Genomic DNA, 13,962 nt, shown 5'->3' with positions numbered 1-13,962 from the left:
AAAAAGGCAAAATTACCCTCTGAATGACTCACAGGGACTCCGGCTCAACAATATAATACAGCATAATTTAATTTTTACAATATGTTTCTATGAAGTAAACTATCAAAAGAAATCTGTACAGAAAAGTCTGATTGAGAGATAACATTGAACAGAGAAGCAACAGAGGCTAATACAAGTAAAGAGGGGATAAAACCACACAAAGATTAAAAAGAGGTAAAAAACTCAGATAAAGATGCAATAAACTATTGTTACAGGTGAGTTACAGTGGTGGAGACAGAACTGGCAAGTGAGTAGGTAGTTCATCAATTTTAGGTGCAAGAAGAGAAACAATTTTCAAATGAAGTAAAAAAGTGGAGACAGACCCTTCAAGCCTCAGCTTCTCAGTGAGAAAAGAAAATTCAGTGCAGGTTAGGAAAAGGAAGAATTGTGTTGTAGTAATGTAAAAAGTGGTTGGAAAATGACAGAACTGAATGAAAAGATTAAAAAAAAAAAAAAAGCAGAAAATATAGAGAAATAACAAAATATTTTGCAAGCTTCAAACAGAACTGGATGTCTGGTTTTCTTCTGTCAAGAATATTAGTCCAGAAGATAAATAATCTTATCAACTAACAGCAACAATTAGCTAATTTTTTACAGTTACTTTAAAGTCTTCAACCATATTGAATTTTTAATCAGATTTTGCACTGCTCTTACTGCACTTTTTCACCCCTTCCCCCCCCCAAAAAAAAACAAAAATGCTTGAAAAATGACCAGAATTTAAGGATCAGAGATGAAAGTGTGTTAAAAAGCCAGAACTTTAACAGACGTTTCTGTGGGTGTTCAAAACACCAAAAATAGCTAGGAATTTTCAAAGGCTAATTCCTACATAGGTATAATACATTACAAAAAACACCCAACAACACAGTTTGACCTATACAATGACTTCTTAAAAGGCAAGTTTCAACACAAATTCTAACAGTGTTCCTAGCTTCCTAATTAATGGATTTTTTGAATAAACATGAAATAAACATGAATAAACATAAAAGTAGTGGACAAATTTATACTCTGAGATATCATAGGAAGAAAAGGCAAGTTGACCAGGAAGAGTGTCAAGACTTACGTCCTGGATACTATGCAATTTAGATTGTTTTTGCTTTTATTTTTTTTTTTTTTTAACCTGAAACTATTCTCTGATATTAGAATATAGGAATATAGGAGGGGTCTAAAGCAACTCATATCCTTTAAAACTAGCTTTAAAGTCAATAATTTTTTTGAAGATGCAATATCAATAGCTAGAAAAGGCATTTTGTTTTTAAGACTTTTTTATGACTCTCATAAAATGTGATCCATTTTTTTAAAAATGCACAATTTGCAAATCTGATGGGGTTTATTGAACTACATTTGGAATATTCCACACTTTGAAACAGAACAGAAAAGAAAATAAATCAAATCCTTTTTTAAAAATCTTTGACATGAAATTGATTATGCAACACCTTTTATTTACCCTGGGTGACCTAATGCTCTGTTCCTATCCTTTTCTGAATATCTTGTTGCCTGGAAAGTGCTTACAAAGTTTAATGGAATCAAGTAAGAACTGTACTGGATTAATATATCTTTGGTGTATGAGACAGATTTAAAAATATATATATATTAGCTTCTAACATAATTGACAGAATAAATTAAGAAAGAGGATATGTTCCTGGTACCAGAGTAGAACAGTTAAATATTAAAAAAAGAAATAAGTGAGAGACAAACCTCTGCTTATAGAGACTTGAGCAAAACTGAAACTGAGGTTAATCCACTGCAGGAGATACTAGAATATTCATCAGCTGCAAACTAGACTAAGAAAATAAAAAGACAAGAAGCAATATTATATTTTTAGCTAGTTTGCCAATGAAGTCTTTTTCATCTATATATCTCACTATTCTGAAAACCATAAATATTCTTCAGTTTGTTTCCTCTGTCACAAAGCAGGTAAATTCTACCCTTTCCTGACTGATATTATTGCAGCCTTTGTGAGGGAGGTGCATTCTTTCAGCACTTTTCCGATTGACTTCCACTGTGGTGGTGCACAGAATGTATGCATGCATGCAAGAGACATTGTCTGTTCATGAATTTAAGTTACATCTTTAAAATATATTAGGTATCAGAGTAAATTGTCTTGGTTTTTAGGAAAACTAATAATAGTGTTAAAAGTAGTTGTTCCCTGCTTTATTTACTGTATTTTTTTTTCTATTAAACTGGGCACAAAGTGAGTTAACAAAGATTTTAAAAAATAGCTTTTCTTCTTTTCTTATTTTTTAATGTGAAGGTATGGTTTTTTTAACTGCTTGTAATGGACTGTTTTTATTACTATTTACTTTACAAATGAGTCCTGTTAAATTTTCTCAGATATGAATATTTAAATCTGATTTCAGTCCAGTTTCCCATTGATATAGACTGAATGATTTAATTTAAAGGTGTTTACAATTTACCTAATTTTATGTGGAAAATTGACTCTAAAACCAAATCCACCAGTTTAACAATAAGTCATATTACAGCAAAAACCATCCGCTTAACTGAAATGTTGAAGCTTCTTTTTATCTTTGAGCATTTCATGTTTGGGGGAATTAAATCTCCTCAAAAACCATGGGAAAGGTGAATTCATTGTGCAACTAGTTTTAATGTATGCAAAGAATAATTATGAATGAAAGCAGAGAAAGGAACATAAATCCTAAAGAGAGTTTCGGAGCATTTCATGAAGTGCCTTCCTGAAAATCATTTGGCAAACAGATTCAAGTGTGAATCACAGAATGTGGTCCTTTACATCGTTATGCTGACAAGTGGTTCTTTAGTACTGAGTGGTATCCTGCAGAGCCGAAAATGTTCTAGTAGGATTTGCCCAGTGAATCAAACATCTTGTAATTGGATTTGCTACTTGTCTACAATAAAAAGCAAATGCCAGAAGGCAAGAATTCCTGGTTTTACTGTGTACATGTGTTAGTCTTTTTAATCAGAAAAATATTTATGCTAAAAGACATGGGTTTAGTCATAATTTTCTATAGTGCAAACTATCTTAAAAATAAATAATAGTCATAGAGAAAGAAAGCTACAATTAAAACTAAACGTTTACTTATTTTTAGTGTAGAGACTGCAGTGTTCCACAACTACTGGCATAACTGAATCTAAATTGATTTATTCATCAGAATAAAATTGCTGAAGCTATTGAATGACTGCAGAAAATGATTATTTTTTTTTTTTTCTAGGTCCTAATATAAGCATTTCCATTTATCTTTAGCTAGGAAGCATCTGGACTGAAGTAGGATGTAGATGTATGGTAGAATAGCTTGTGAAAAAGAACTAAACATAATCATTAATTTACCAGTGCTTAGACAAGAGACACAGATATTCCTAATTCATTTTTCTTTTACTTCCTTGCAAGAAAAGGAAGTAGAAATACCTTTCTCTTGTCTATGAAACTACTAACAAAACAATTTATACTCTTTATACTCTTCAGTTAATAACATGTTGAAAAGCTATGCTTCCAAAAGAAGACAAGATAACAACCAACCTGAGAGAAATCCTAAAGGCTTAATTACCTCTGAGGAATCTGCCGGAGTTCTGTGTGTGTGTCAGTGTGATGTTTTTGGTGATACCTGCTGGTCCCTTTGAGGAATTTCAGTAGACTCCAAAAGACACCATTAATTATTCTTTCTTATTTTCTGATGTTCCAGATTTAATTTTAATATTGTCTTGGTTGCAGCTGAAAAAGGGCAACACAACCACTTGCATGGAAAGTTTACAGTAATATCAGATTGCCTTTGGCTCCACCCATATGTGGTGTTTACCTTAATCAGTGCTTGCAAAGGTCACCGCTGCAGAATGAAAGAGGTCTGGCAGAGCCCTGCCCATCACAAGTTTATCCTTCCCCACACACTCTATTAATTTGATCAGAATGGTGTGTCCCATCTTTACCATAGCATTTTTAAAGGAGCTCAAAGGAATTTCTCCTTCTGCCTCAGGCATGACTGAAGCGTTTGAGGATGCACTTTCACTTCTGTGTATTATGATTGATAACAGTGAGTGAAAAAATGATTTAATGTTTCCAAAATCATAAGAATCTTTGTCCATAGAGCCACAGAAGTGGCAACTGTCAAACATAAGAATGCTGAACCAGATCCAGAAATATAGAGCTGGTCCCAGATGCATATATCTCCAGCAAACTGCATATCAGTAACTAGTTGCTCAGTTCTAAAAGCACTAGTGGAACAGGGTTGAAAAAGGCAAGAGACTGGCTATCTCGTCTCAATTAGGAAACAGGTATTGTGCAATTGGTTTTATATGACAAAGTTCTAACAATAGCACCTATAGTCACTGGCTTTTATTCAGAAAAAGGCTCTTTCTCCGTGTTGGCTTACTCATGTCTTTTGGTGATTAATATAACTCCACTAAGGGAATAAAAATGACCTAAGATACTGTGATGTGTGTTGTAAAACATAAAATATCACCCCATCTTCTACACTTTCTCCTTTGACTTGCGGACTGAACAGGGAACACTTCTAGTGCTTGTTTTCTTCAGTCACTGCAGGAAATCTCAGCCTTCACTTTTGGCCCATTTCCCCTTATTTAAAACAAATGTTCTTACTTTTCCCTACAGTTCCTAAAGGTTTTTAATGGGAGACATAGGATCTGAAGAAATAAATATCACAATTTGGTACTGCAATAGATGTTTTCAATCTCTAATACAGACAGACTTCTGGCTACTGCTTGTTATACTTTGAAGACTCAGATTTTTGTCATCTAAAATGACATTTGGGCTTTTTTTAGAGTGTCACAGATATTCTAGGAAAATACTGGGGTCAGGTAATACACGTTAATGCACTACCTGGAAAGATAATCGGTAAACCATGAAAAAAAGGAATTACAATATTTCTAGTCAGTCAGCTCTACACTGATTAAAATCAAATTTATTAATTCACAAAAAACAACCAATCAATCAATCAATCAATCACACAATATGTGTGTGTGGCATATCAAAATTGAGATATTCAGTAATTTTTTTTTTCAAATTGTAGTCCTTTCTTCCCACTGTTGCTTTTTATCAATTCAGTTAAATGTTACTGTCACAATAGTGACTTCTCCTGTGCCAGTCTGTAATGATAGTTTTCAATGGAACTAGAGGGCAAATCCAGCATAGCTGGAGCTAAATATGCTGTATTTATCCCTTAGGGGTTTAGTATGCCCTTTTCTAGGGTCTCCAAATAACATACTAAAAATGCACGAATAATGGAAAACTCACATTAAAAATATCTTGGCACTGGTTACAAATAATCAAATCACAGCTAAAAATCAATGAAAATGGTAATTAAGAGTTTTGAACATACCAAAACTGTTAAAAATATTATCTGCCTCTGTGTGAAATTCAGCAACGGCAAGAAGCAGCAAGAATAGGATTAACTTCACTACTTTGCACACTCTGGAAGATTTTGTCATTGTTCTATACAGACAAAAAAAAAAGCATAAGTTAAACTAGTTGATATATATGATTAATTCTTTGGGAATTCTAGAAGTAATATAGCCTAGGTGTCTACCACATTGTGTGATATCTAAACTGATCAATGAAAATAAGCCCATATACAGTCAATTCTGGAAGGAGAATAGAGCAGCAGCATTATAATACACTCAGTAATTAGCCGCATGAAGTGTAACTAGGACAAATAGCCAGTGGACATAGTACAAATGAACAAATGTATAGTTGAAACTAGGAAGGTTTCTATACACTCACATGTTTTCTAAAACAGTAATCTGTAAGTGTTAGTTACAAATACCCTTCTTTATCCTATTAATTGAAGATTAAAGATAGCAACATATGAGAGAGACAAATTTCACTGTAATCATAATAAGGCTGATGCACAAAATAGGACTTGCAACTGAAACATTATGTTAGGCCTCTGCTTGAGATAAGAAATGTGTTTCAGAAGTTGCATTTTAACGAATTAGATTGGCTTACATGAATTTTTCCACTTTATTGTTGTAGTTTGCCTGATGTTATTAAAACAAGTAAACATAACATCAAATTCCACAAATTCAATGTCTTTCAGTCTGGCATTTTTGTTTCTGCTCAGTACATTCAAGGACAGAGAGTTTTATTTTTCTCATGAGTCACTGTTTCAAAATCCTGCTATAAAGTAGGATTAAGTACACATATGAGGTGGTCCTAATGGTCTCTAGTTAAGGAGTATCTACCATGCCCCTTGTTATCATGTTCCAGTAATTAAAAGGCTTTACTTATATCTTTGTGGGGGTTTGGTTACAAAATTTAGCTGTTTTCACTTATTCCTCAGCTAACAGAACAGGAACAGAATTTATCCCCACCTTCACTGTAATCTGTTGTGTGCCATTTTTTTTAATGCTTTAGAACACTGCTGTTTTGTCTGCCCTTTCTCTTTTTTTTTTCCCACTAACAAATATATAACTTCACTACATCCTAGAGGCTGTCTTTTATAAACCTCTTGTTATTCCTATTGTTATTCTTGCAATTCTATGCAGTAACAGGTATTATTTTGCAATGTAAGCACATGGTCATAATTTAAAATAAATTACTATTATTAAAACAAAGGGAATTCGGAACCAAGTCAGTCTACCAGCACACCTAAAACTAATGTCCCATTTTGAATTGTGAGTTGGTGATAGTTCTAGAACAAACCTAACAAAGGATTCTGAAACTTTGTGCCAGGAAGGTAAATCTGTTCCTTGTCTACAGGAAACTTGTGATTTTCATTAGGTATAAAAGGAAGATACTGCTTTAAAAACTGTAGCCTGCTTATTACAGCTGCAATTGATATTCTCACTACTCTGTTCTAAGTATCGGTCTTTACTATTGCAATCCAATGTGAGAGAGAGTGCAGATGTACTTCCTGAAGAATAGGAAAGGAGCAGAACTAGAGTCTCCATTTCTCTGATTCTCTTGGGAAGTTATTAGTGACAGCTCATTTGCTCATCTCTGAAAAACATATTTATCTTTTTTTTTTCAGTGAGAGATTATGTTATTAAAAGTTATCTATTTGTGCATATTACTACAGCACATAAAATTCTGTGCTTTTACTAATCTTCCCTTCTGCTACATATTATAGTTATAACACAGAATAGAGTCATTTCATTTACAAAAACCTTACAAATTGAGTGCAAATCAAGAGACAACTGTTGGATAGGGAAAGACAGAGGAGTACAAGGGAATAATGAGACAATGCTAGTCACTGTGATAGGCAGCAATCTCAGTACAGAATCACCCTAAACACTGCCAGCACTTTTTTTTTTTTCCTTTAAGTATGCAACACTGAAATTTAGATTTTTTTTATTTTATTTTATTTTTTTTTAAGGGAAAACTAGAAATAAAGGGAATAAGGAATTAATTTCTGGGTATTCGACAAGAGCTTCTTCTGAGAGTGAGTTACAGTCTGTTAAACAGAATGAAGGTGATTGTTTCGCAAGGGAAAAATGGGATTTATAAAAAGTGGCAACATGTGCTGGCCAGAGGCTGGAGGCAGTATCTCAATGCCAAATGAGTAGGAAGATGTTGGAAGCAAATATGCTTTGAAAGGTCCTGACAGTAAAGGCAAATACAGTATGTCTGATATAGCAGAGAAGCGAAAAACAGAAACACATAGAGCTCTCAATTCCATTACATAGCACAATGTTTTTTTACAATAATTTGACTGCCTTCTGTATTTTCAAGTTAAAGTCTTTCTATACACAGAACAATGTGTAACATGTCAAAATCTGCAAATGTTTGTTTCCCACCAATTTGTCCAAGATGTGAAGCTTGAATACATGTATCATAGGCTATTAACATAAATCGTAAAGAGGACACACTGAAATGGACCAAAATAGTAATTATGCTCTTTAAGCTGTTCACTGCTGACGGCTAACTGCTGAGGGCATTGCTAAAAGGTGGCCAACAGTAGGCCAGCACAGCCATATTCTGTACTCACTATGTAGGGGAAAGGGACCTGGGGTTCCTCATGGACAGCAGGATGACCATGAGCCAGCACTGTGCCCTTGTGGCCTGGAAGGCCAATGGCATCCTAGGGTGTATTAGAAGCGGGGTGGTTAGTAGGTCGAGAGAGGTTCTCCTCCCCCTCTACTCTGCCCTGGTGAGACCACATCTGGAATATTGTGTCCAGTTCTGGGCCCCTCAGTTCAAGAAGGACAGGGAACTGCTGGACAGAGTCCAGTGCAGGGCAACAAAGATGATTAAGGGAGTGGAACATCTCCCTTATGAGGAAAGGCTGAGGGAGCTGGGTACTTTAGCTTGGAGAAGAGGAAACTGAGGGGTGACCTCATTAATGTTTATGAATATATAAAGGGTGAGTGTCACGTGGATGGACCCAGGCTCTTCTCAGTGACAACCAGTGACAGGACAACAGGCAATGGGCGCAAACTGGAACACAGGAGGTTCCACTTATATATGAGAAGAATCTTCTTCTCAGTGGGAGTAACAGAACACTGGAACAGGCTGCCCAGGGGGGTTGTGGAGTCTCCTTCTCTGGAGACATTCAAAACCTGCCTGGACACATTCCTGTGTAACCTCATCTAGGTGTTGCTACTCCAGCAGGGGGATTGGACTAGATGATGTTTTGAGATCCCTTCCAATCCCAAACATACTGTGATACGTTGGTGTATATACGTGGTGTTTGTCAGATGAGTTTGATAGTGAGTATCTGTTTCGCATTCACTCTGCATGAAATACTGCCCACAAGCCTGAAATACTTTGTTGACCAAGGTGGGCAGTATCAGAAGAAGCGGCCAAAACACCAGATAAGGAATAGGCAGAAGCGTTTGCTATGGCCCAGATGGAACACCTGTCTCTTCATTTAAGGAGTGATTGAAATAATTTTCTTTATGATACCTCAGAAAGGTCTCTTTGACTATTCAGTTTTTGTTGTTTGAGTTGTCTGCCCTTTGCTATGTATTGCAATAAGATTAATTTTCATTTTCAAGATTAGTTTTCTCAAATTGTTGCTTAGCATTAAATACAACCATTTTACACAGAGACATTCCAAGGTGTTTTAAGCTTCACTCAAGCTTTATTTGATAGATAAGTTGAGTTTTGTTGGCCTTGTCTTCCATGTCACAAATATTATTCTTCCAGCTTTAGGAAAACAAGCAATTTTCCACAGAAAACTGAAATGAGAGAGTACCCAGGTCGCATTCCTTGCATTCAAATCTTGTCTAGCATGGTTACAGCTTTACAGTTCAAAAACTGAAAAATGTAAGAAATTGGAACCTGCATTCTAACAACTACAATTATTTATGCCTTACTATTAGAACTCCTTTATCTTTTTCTCTTAAATATACATTCACAGATAACATTTTAACAGAATAATATTCAATGACCTATAAAATTCCTGGAAGGAAAGAAATAGTTGTTTATATGACCTGTCATTTTAAGCAATTATGGTATTTCCTTTTGCATAAGAATGGCTGTTTATAAAACTGTGATTTAAATCATGATCTTAAAATACATAAACTTGTATCTTATCCTGGAGAGGTAAAAAGTTCATGTATTTTTCAGGCCCAATATAAATGCAGCCAAATATTTTGTCCTATGTGTTTTACAAACTGACTGGTGTGTGATAAATTCATAAACCAGACTGCTGCTGAATAGGAAATGTTATTCTTCAAGGCTAAAACCTTGAAAAGAATGGCTAATGACATTGTAAAGTAAGGTTTTAAGACTTGAAATGTTTACAGTAAGAATTTTCAAAATTTTCTTTTTTGTCTCACAGAAGATGGCCACTCTCAACTGAATGTAGCACCTTATTTAAAATCCAGAGTTTCATTTATTGTACTAAAAATCACTGATAAGTCAATAATAGCATATAGTTTGTTCAAAGCCTTCATTTTCTGAAAGAATACTTTGTGCCAATGAAACCTACAGCTTTCAAGATGCATTTGCCCTTTGTCTGCTTATTTAAATACAGGGAAGTCAGAGGTAGTAAAATTGGTTAAGACAATTTCTATTGACCAGGGGGGAGAAAGGTGCATATTTTTGCTCCTTCTTCATGATACCCTACTACCTTTGGCATTTTACAGGTATTTTGCTGAATTGGGAAAGAGGGAAAGAAGAGGTTAAAAAATATCTGCATTGCTTGGTTTCAGCTGTCAGTCATCATGGCCACTAAGGCTAGATGTTCACCCTTCAGGCAGTTCTGTGACTGCAGCTCAAAATGAGCCCTGTCTAAGCAGAAACATACAATTATTCCAATCAAATTATTCCTAGGCTACACAACACAATTATCCAGCTTAATTTGGAAGATTAATTAATTGAAGGATGATTTTTCTTTTTTGTGTAGAAGGTCCCTATGTAGGATATTCATAAAGGAAAGTTGAACTCTTGACTTTCATGCCAGAGTTTTAAAGTGAATCTCTATTTTAAACCAAAGCAGATTTTGTTTCAGTTCTTTCCATTTAGGGAGATTTTAATACTGCAAATCTTCTCTTAGATTAGCACAGAATCAATACGTAAGAGTGAAGAGACATAGGTGATACTTTGTCAATTTTTTTTTCTTTTTCTTTTTTCTTCCTCAGATTAAAATTCATTGAAAGAAGGGTTCAGCATGAATTGGTCTGCACTGCTATCTCTCATGCTGATGGTGGTTCAATCTTGGCCTTGCTCTCCAAGCACACAAAACTGCGGCACTCAAAACACAGATCAGTCTTTCACAGCAGTTCGAAGGGTGAAACGTGCCTGGGTGTGGGAGCCACTTTTTGCAACTGAGGAACAGACTTCAGTGGTACCTGTATATGTTGGACAGGTATGATACGTAATGATTCAAGAGTGGTACAAGGTTAGATATAACATGCTGATTAGCAGTTTACTAACTTGGAAGACCAAGCATCCCCACAGATCTGGAAATACCAAGAAAGGTAGGAAAAGGAGCTCAGCAAGCTGTATTTAGGCAGCAAAACATCTCTTATTTCCTGTGACCTGGCAAAGTCAGACAACTCCAACACCTAGAGGTCATGTCAGTACCCAGGACCTTCCATCGCTTAATTCTGCTGTCAATGAAACTGTACATTCACTCTGCTACTAAAACTAGTTCCATACATAGCAGATGAAGGTATCAAGCTGGAAAGTTCTTTTCTGTCTTCTGAATGAAGGTTAAGGACTCATTTATCAACATCTGGCAATTTGCTTGTGCTATTTTTGGCAGTGCATCAAAGCATCCATACTGAGTGCAACGTAGTTTACAAACAGTATTTAGCATGATTTTCTATTGCACTAAGTAGCAGCTGATTTACCCTTCATTAATTTTTAATGAAGCAGATTAATACTAAATCTTGTTACCACTGAGATGCTACAGGAATCTGCATGGTTTATTAGTTTAACGTAGCTTTAGCACAATGACAAATTTTTTTTCACCCTCCTTTAAAAATGTGCTTTAAGATATCTGCCCCTTTCTTCTCTCTCTGCTTATTATTATTATTATTAGTTATTTTTGTTTGCTAGAAGTAATTGTAATATTGAGATCCAGTTATCTTTTATTTAAGTCACTTCCCAGATAAATGAACCAAAATAAGTTTAACTGCTAATTAACTAGCACTAAAACTTAATTGGGCCCAAAGGGTGAAGTGCTCAAAACTCATTAATTACTTTTTCACAGCCCCTTCAAAGTAACTACTGTGGAAGTGTGATGTCTTACTTCTGAAAGAACAAGTGTAGACGTACTAATTTTTATATTATTATTATTACTTTTCCCATAGCTAGAAAACAGTAAAAGAAACTACTAAAATGTCATATATTTACACATAGATTTAGAAAAAATTCATAATCTTGCCTTTCTATTTCTCTCAGGTAAACCATTGGGATTTTTTTCTTGAGGATTATGGTTAATTTATTGCAGTCTAACCACTGTCTAAATCAAACATATTTACTTGTGTCTTTTTCTTGAGTAGAATATGTTTTGTTTTCAGTAAATGACGTGACAATCTGTGATCAACACATGAATTTTTAGTAAATAAAGCCCTGAAGGAAATTGCATCAGTGAAAATACAAAGGAAGACGGTCTCTGTTTTTAAGTCACTATTCCATATATACTTTTTTTTGCAGTCAGATTCAGACCTCAGTCTTCAAATTTCATTTAACATAGACTCATGAATCTTTTTTCCATTATTATGTTTAAGAAAAAGAAATGTGTCCATCAAGACTGCAATTGCAGATATATGAAAGCAAGTACATAATTCTTCTTCCCATTTCTCATCTAAAATTGAAAGGCAATTTATTCTTTTGTGTCTAGCTTAATAAACAGGTGAGCTGAGAACCTTCAGTATGCATTCTGAGAAAATGTCACCTGCAAGAGACCTCTCATTTAATGTGGTCAAGGTCATGAAAATCTTTTGGGCACATATGATTCTGAGGGAAGTGGTACAACACATGTTCCATCTAGACAGCTAGTTGGAGGCATGCTTCCAGTCTCTAAGGGCTTGATGCCCTCTGTAATCACATCTGAACTCCATCTTTGGTTAAAGATCTAGTTATTCATCACCTTTCCCATGCCCTAGGGTTCATGACAAGGAAACTAAGATTTATGGATCAAAAAGAATCAGTGGTGCCCCTTATCTAGATGCCGAATTTGGATGATGTTAAAATGAGTGTGACTAGACCACTCTTAAAGTGGTGAACCTGCCCCAAGTTTTGCACACAACTATTTACGTTGAAAACATTTCACTTTAAATTGTTCATATTTTAAATGGTTCTAAACTCCACAGTCTTGAAAATTCTGTCTGTTGTACTGGCAAGGGGAATTAATTGTATAATTTAGGGATAAAATACTCTGTCAGGACTTAGAGCAGGAACTCAAAACTGTTCCTTGTATCTCAGAGCAATGTCCCAGTCACAATCTGAGTAAACTATCCAGTTGATGCATGAAGAAAACTATACATTATGAAAATATTCCAAAGTTATGGGAGTTGACACTAAGATCTGTTAAGGCCCTACCTGGAGTACAGTGTCCAGCTCTGGAGTCCTCAGTACATAAAGACATGGACCTGTTGGAGACAGTCCAGAGAAGGGGCACAAAAATGATCAGAGGGATGGAACACCTCTGCTGTGAAGACAGGCTGAGAGTTGGCATTGTTCAGCCTGAAGAAGGGTCTGAGGAGACCTTGTTGCAGCCCTTCAGTATTTAAGGGGGCTTATAACAAAGATGGGGACAAACATTTTAGTAGGGCCTGTTGCAATAGTACAAGGGGTAATGGTTTTAAACAAGAAGAAGGTAGATTTAGACTAGTTATAAGGAAGAAAATTTTTATGATGAAGGTGGTGAAACAATGGAACAGATTGCCTAGAGAGGTGGTAGATGCCCCATCCGTGGAAACATTCAAGGTAAGTTTGGATGGGGCTTGGAGCAACTTGATCTAGTTGAAGATGTCCCCGCTCCCTGCAGGAGCATCAGACCAGATGACCCTTGAAGGTCTTTTCCAACCCAAATATTCTATGATTCTATGATTGTTCCAAATAAAAGTTTAAAATATTTTTGCAACTTCAGAAGTTATTACAAAATATTTTGAATGGATTCAATAGGAAACTGTGCCCTTTACCCCCCATATTTCTTTTTTCCCATTTTGTGCCCTTATGACTTACACTGACCTGTAGGTTCAATAAGCATGAATAAAAAGAGTGAGATTACTGAAGTCAACAGGTTGACATATTATTTGCATTTAAAACCTGCTGCTTTATAGGATAAGCAGGTGAGATAAGTTCATTTTTTTTTTTTCAGTAATTATCCAGGGTCATAGCGATTTTGACACCTTTTGTTCTAAACCCAACATAAATAAAGAAAAAATTAGAGAATTAATGATATGACAGAAATTGCTGTTCCCTTAACATTTAATTGTGGATGCTTTGTATGTTAAGAAATTCCATTATTGCTATTAAAATGTATTCTTACATATTGTTAACATTAACAAACTGTTTTGTTGGCATGAACAAGTGCAGCTGGA

At 35.3% G+C, this 13,962-nt stretch overlaps 1 protein-coding gene across 1 annotated transcript in view; it reads left to right on the top strand.

The window, feature by feature from the left end:
- Nucleotides 1–13,962, top strand: part of CDH19 (cadherin 19) — a 70,704-nt gene that overhangs the window by 15,513 nt on the left and 41,229 nt on the right. The window contains exon 2 of the mRNA XM_082043775.1: nucleotides 10,549–10,775. Within this exon, the coding sequence (XP_081899901.1) occupies nucleotides 10,578–10,775 (198 nt within the window). The 5' untranslated portion in view covers nucleotides 10,549–10,577. The remainder of the gene's footprint in view (nucleotides 1–10,548; nucleotides 10,776–13,962) is intronic.

This window comes from Streptopelia decaocto (genome assembly GCF_964273445.1).
Source record: "Streptopelia decaocto genome assembly, chromosome: 2".
In the NCBI taxonomy this organism is placed as follows: Eukaryota; Metazoa; Chordata; class Aves; order Columbiformes; family Columbidae; genus Streptopelia; species Streptopelia decaocto.
The sequence above is the reverse complement of the archived record's forward strand: the minus strand, read 5'-3'. Positions and strand labels throughout refer to the sequence as shown.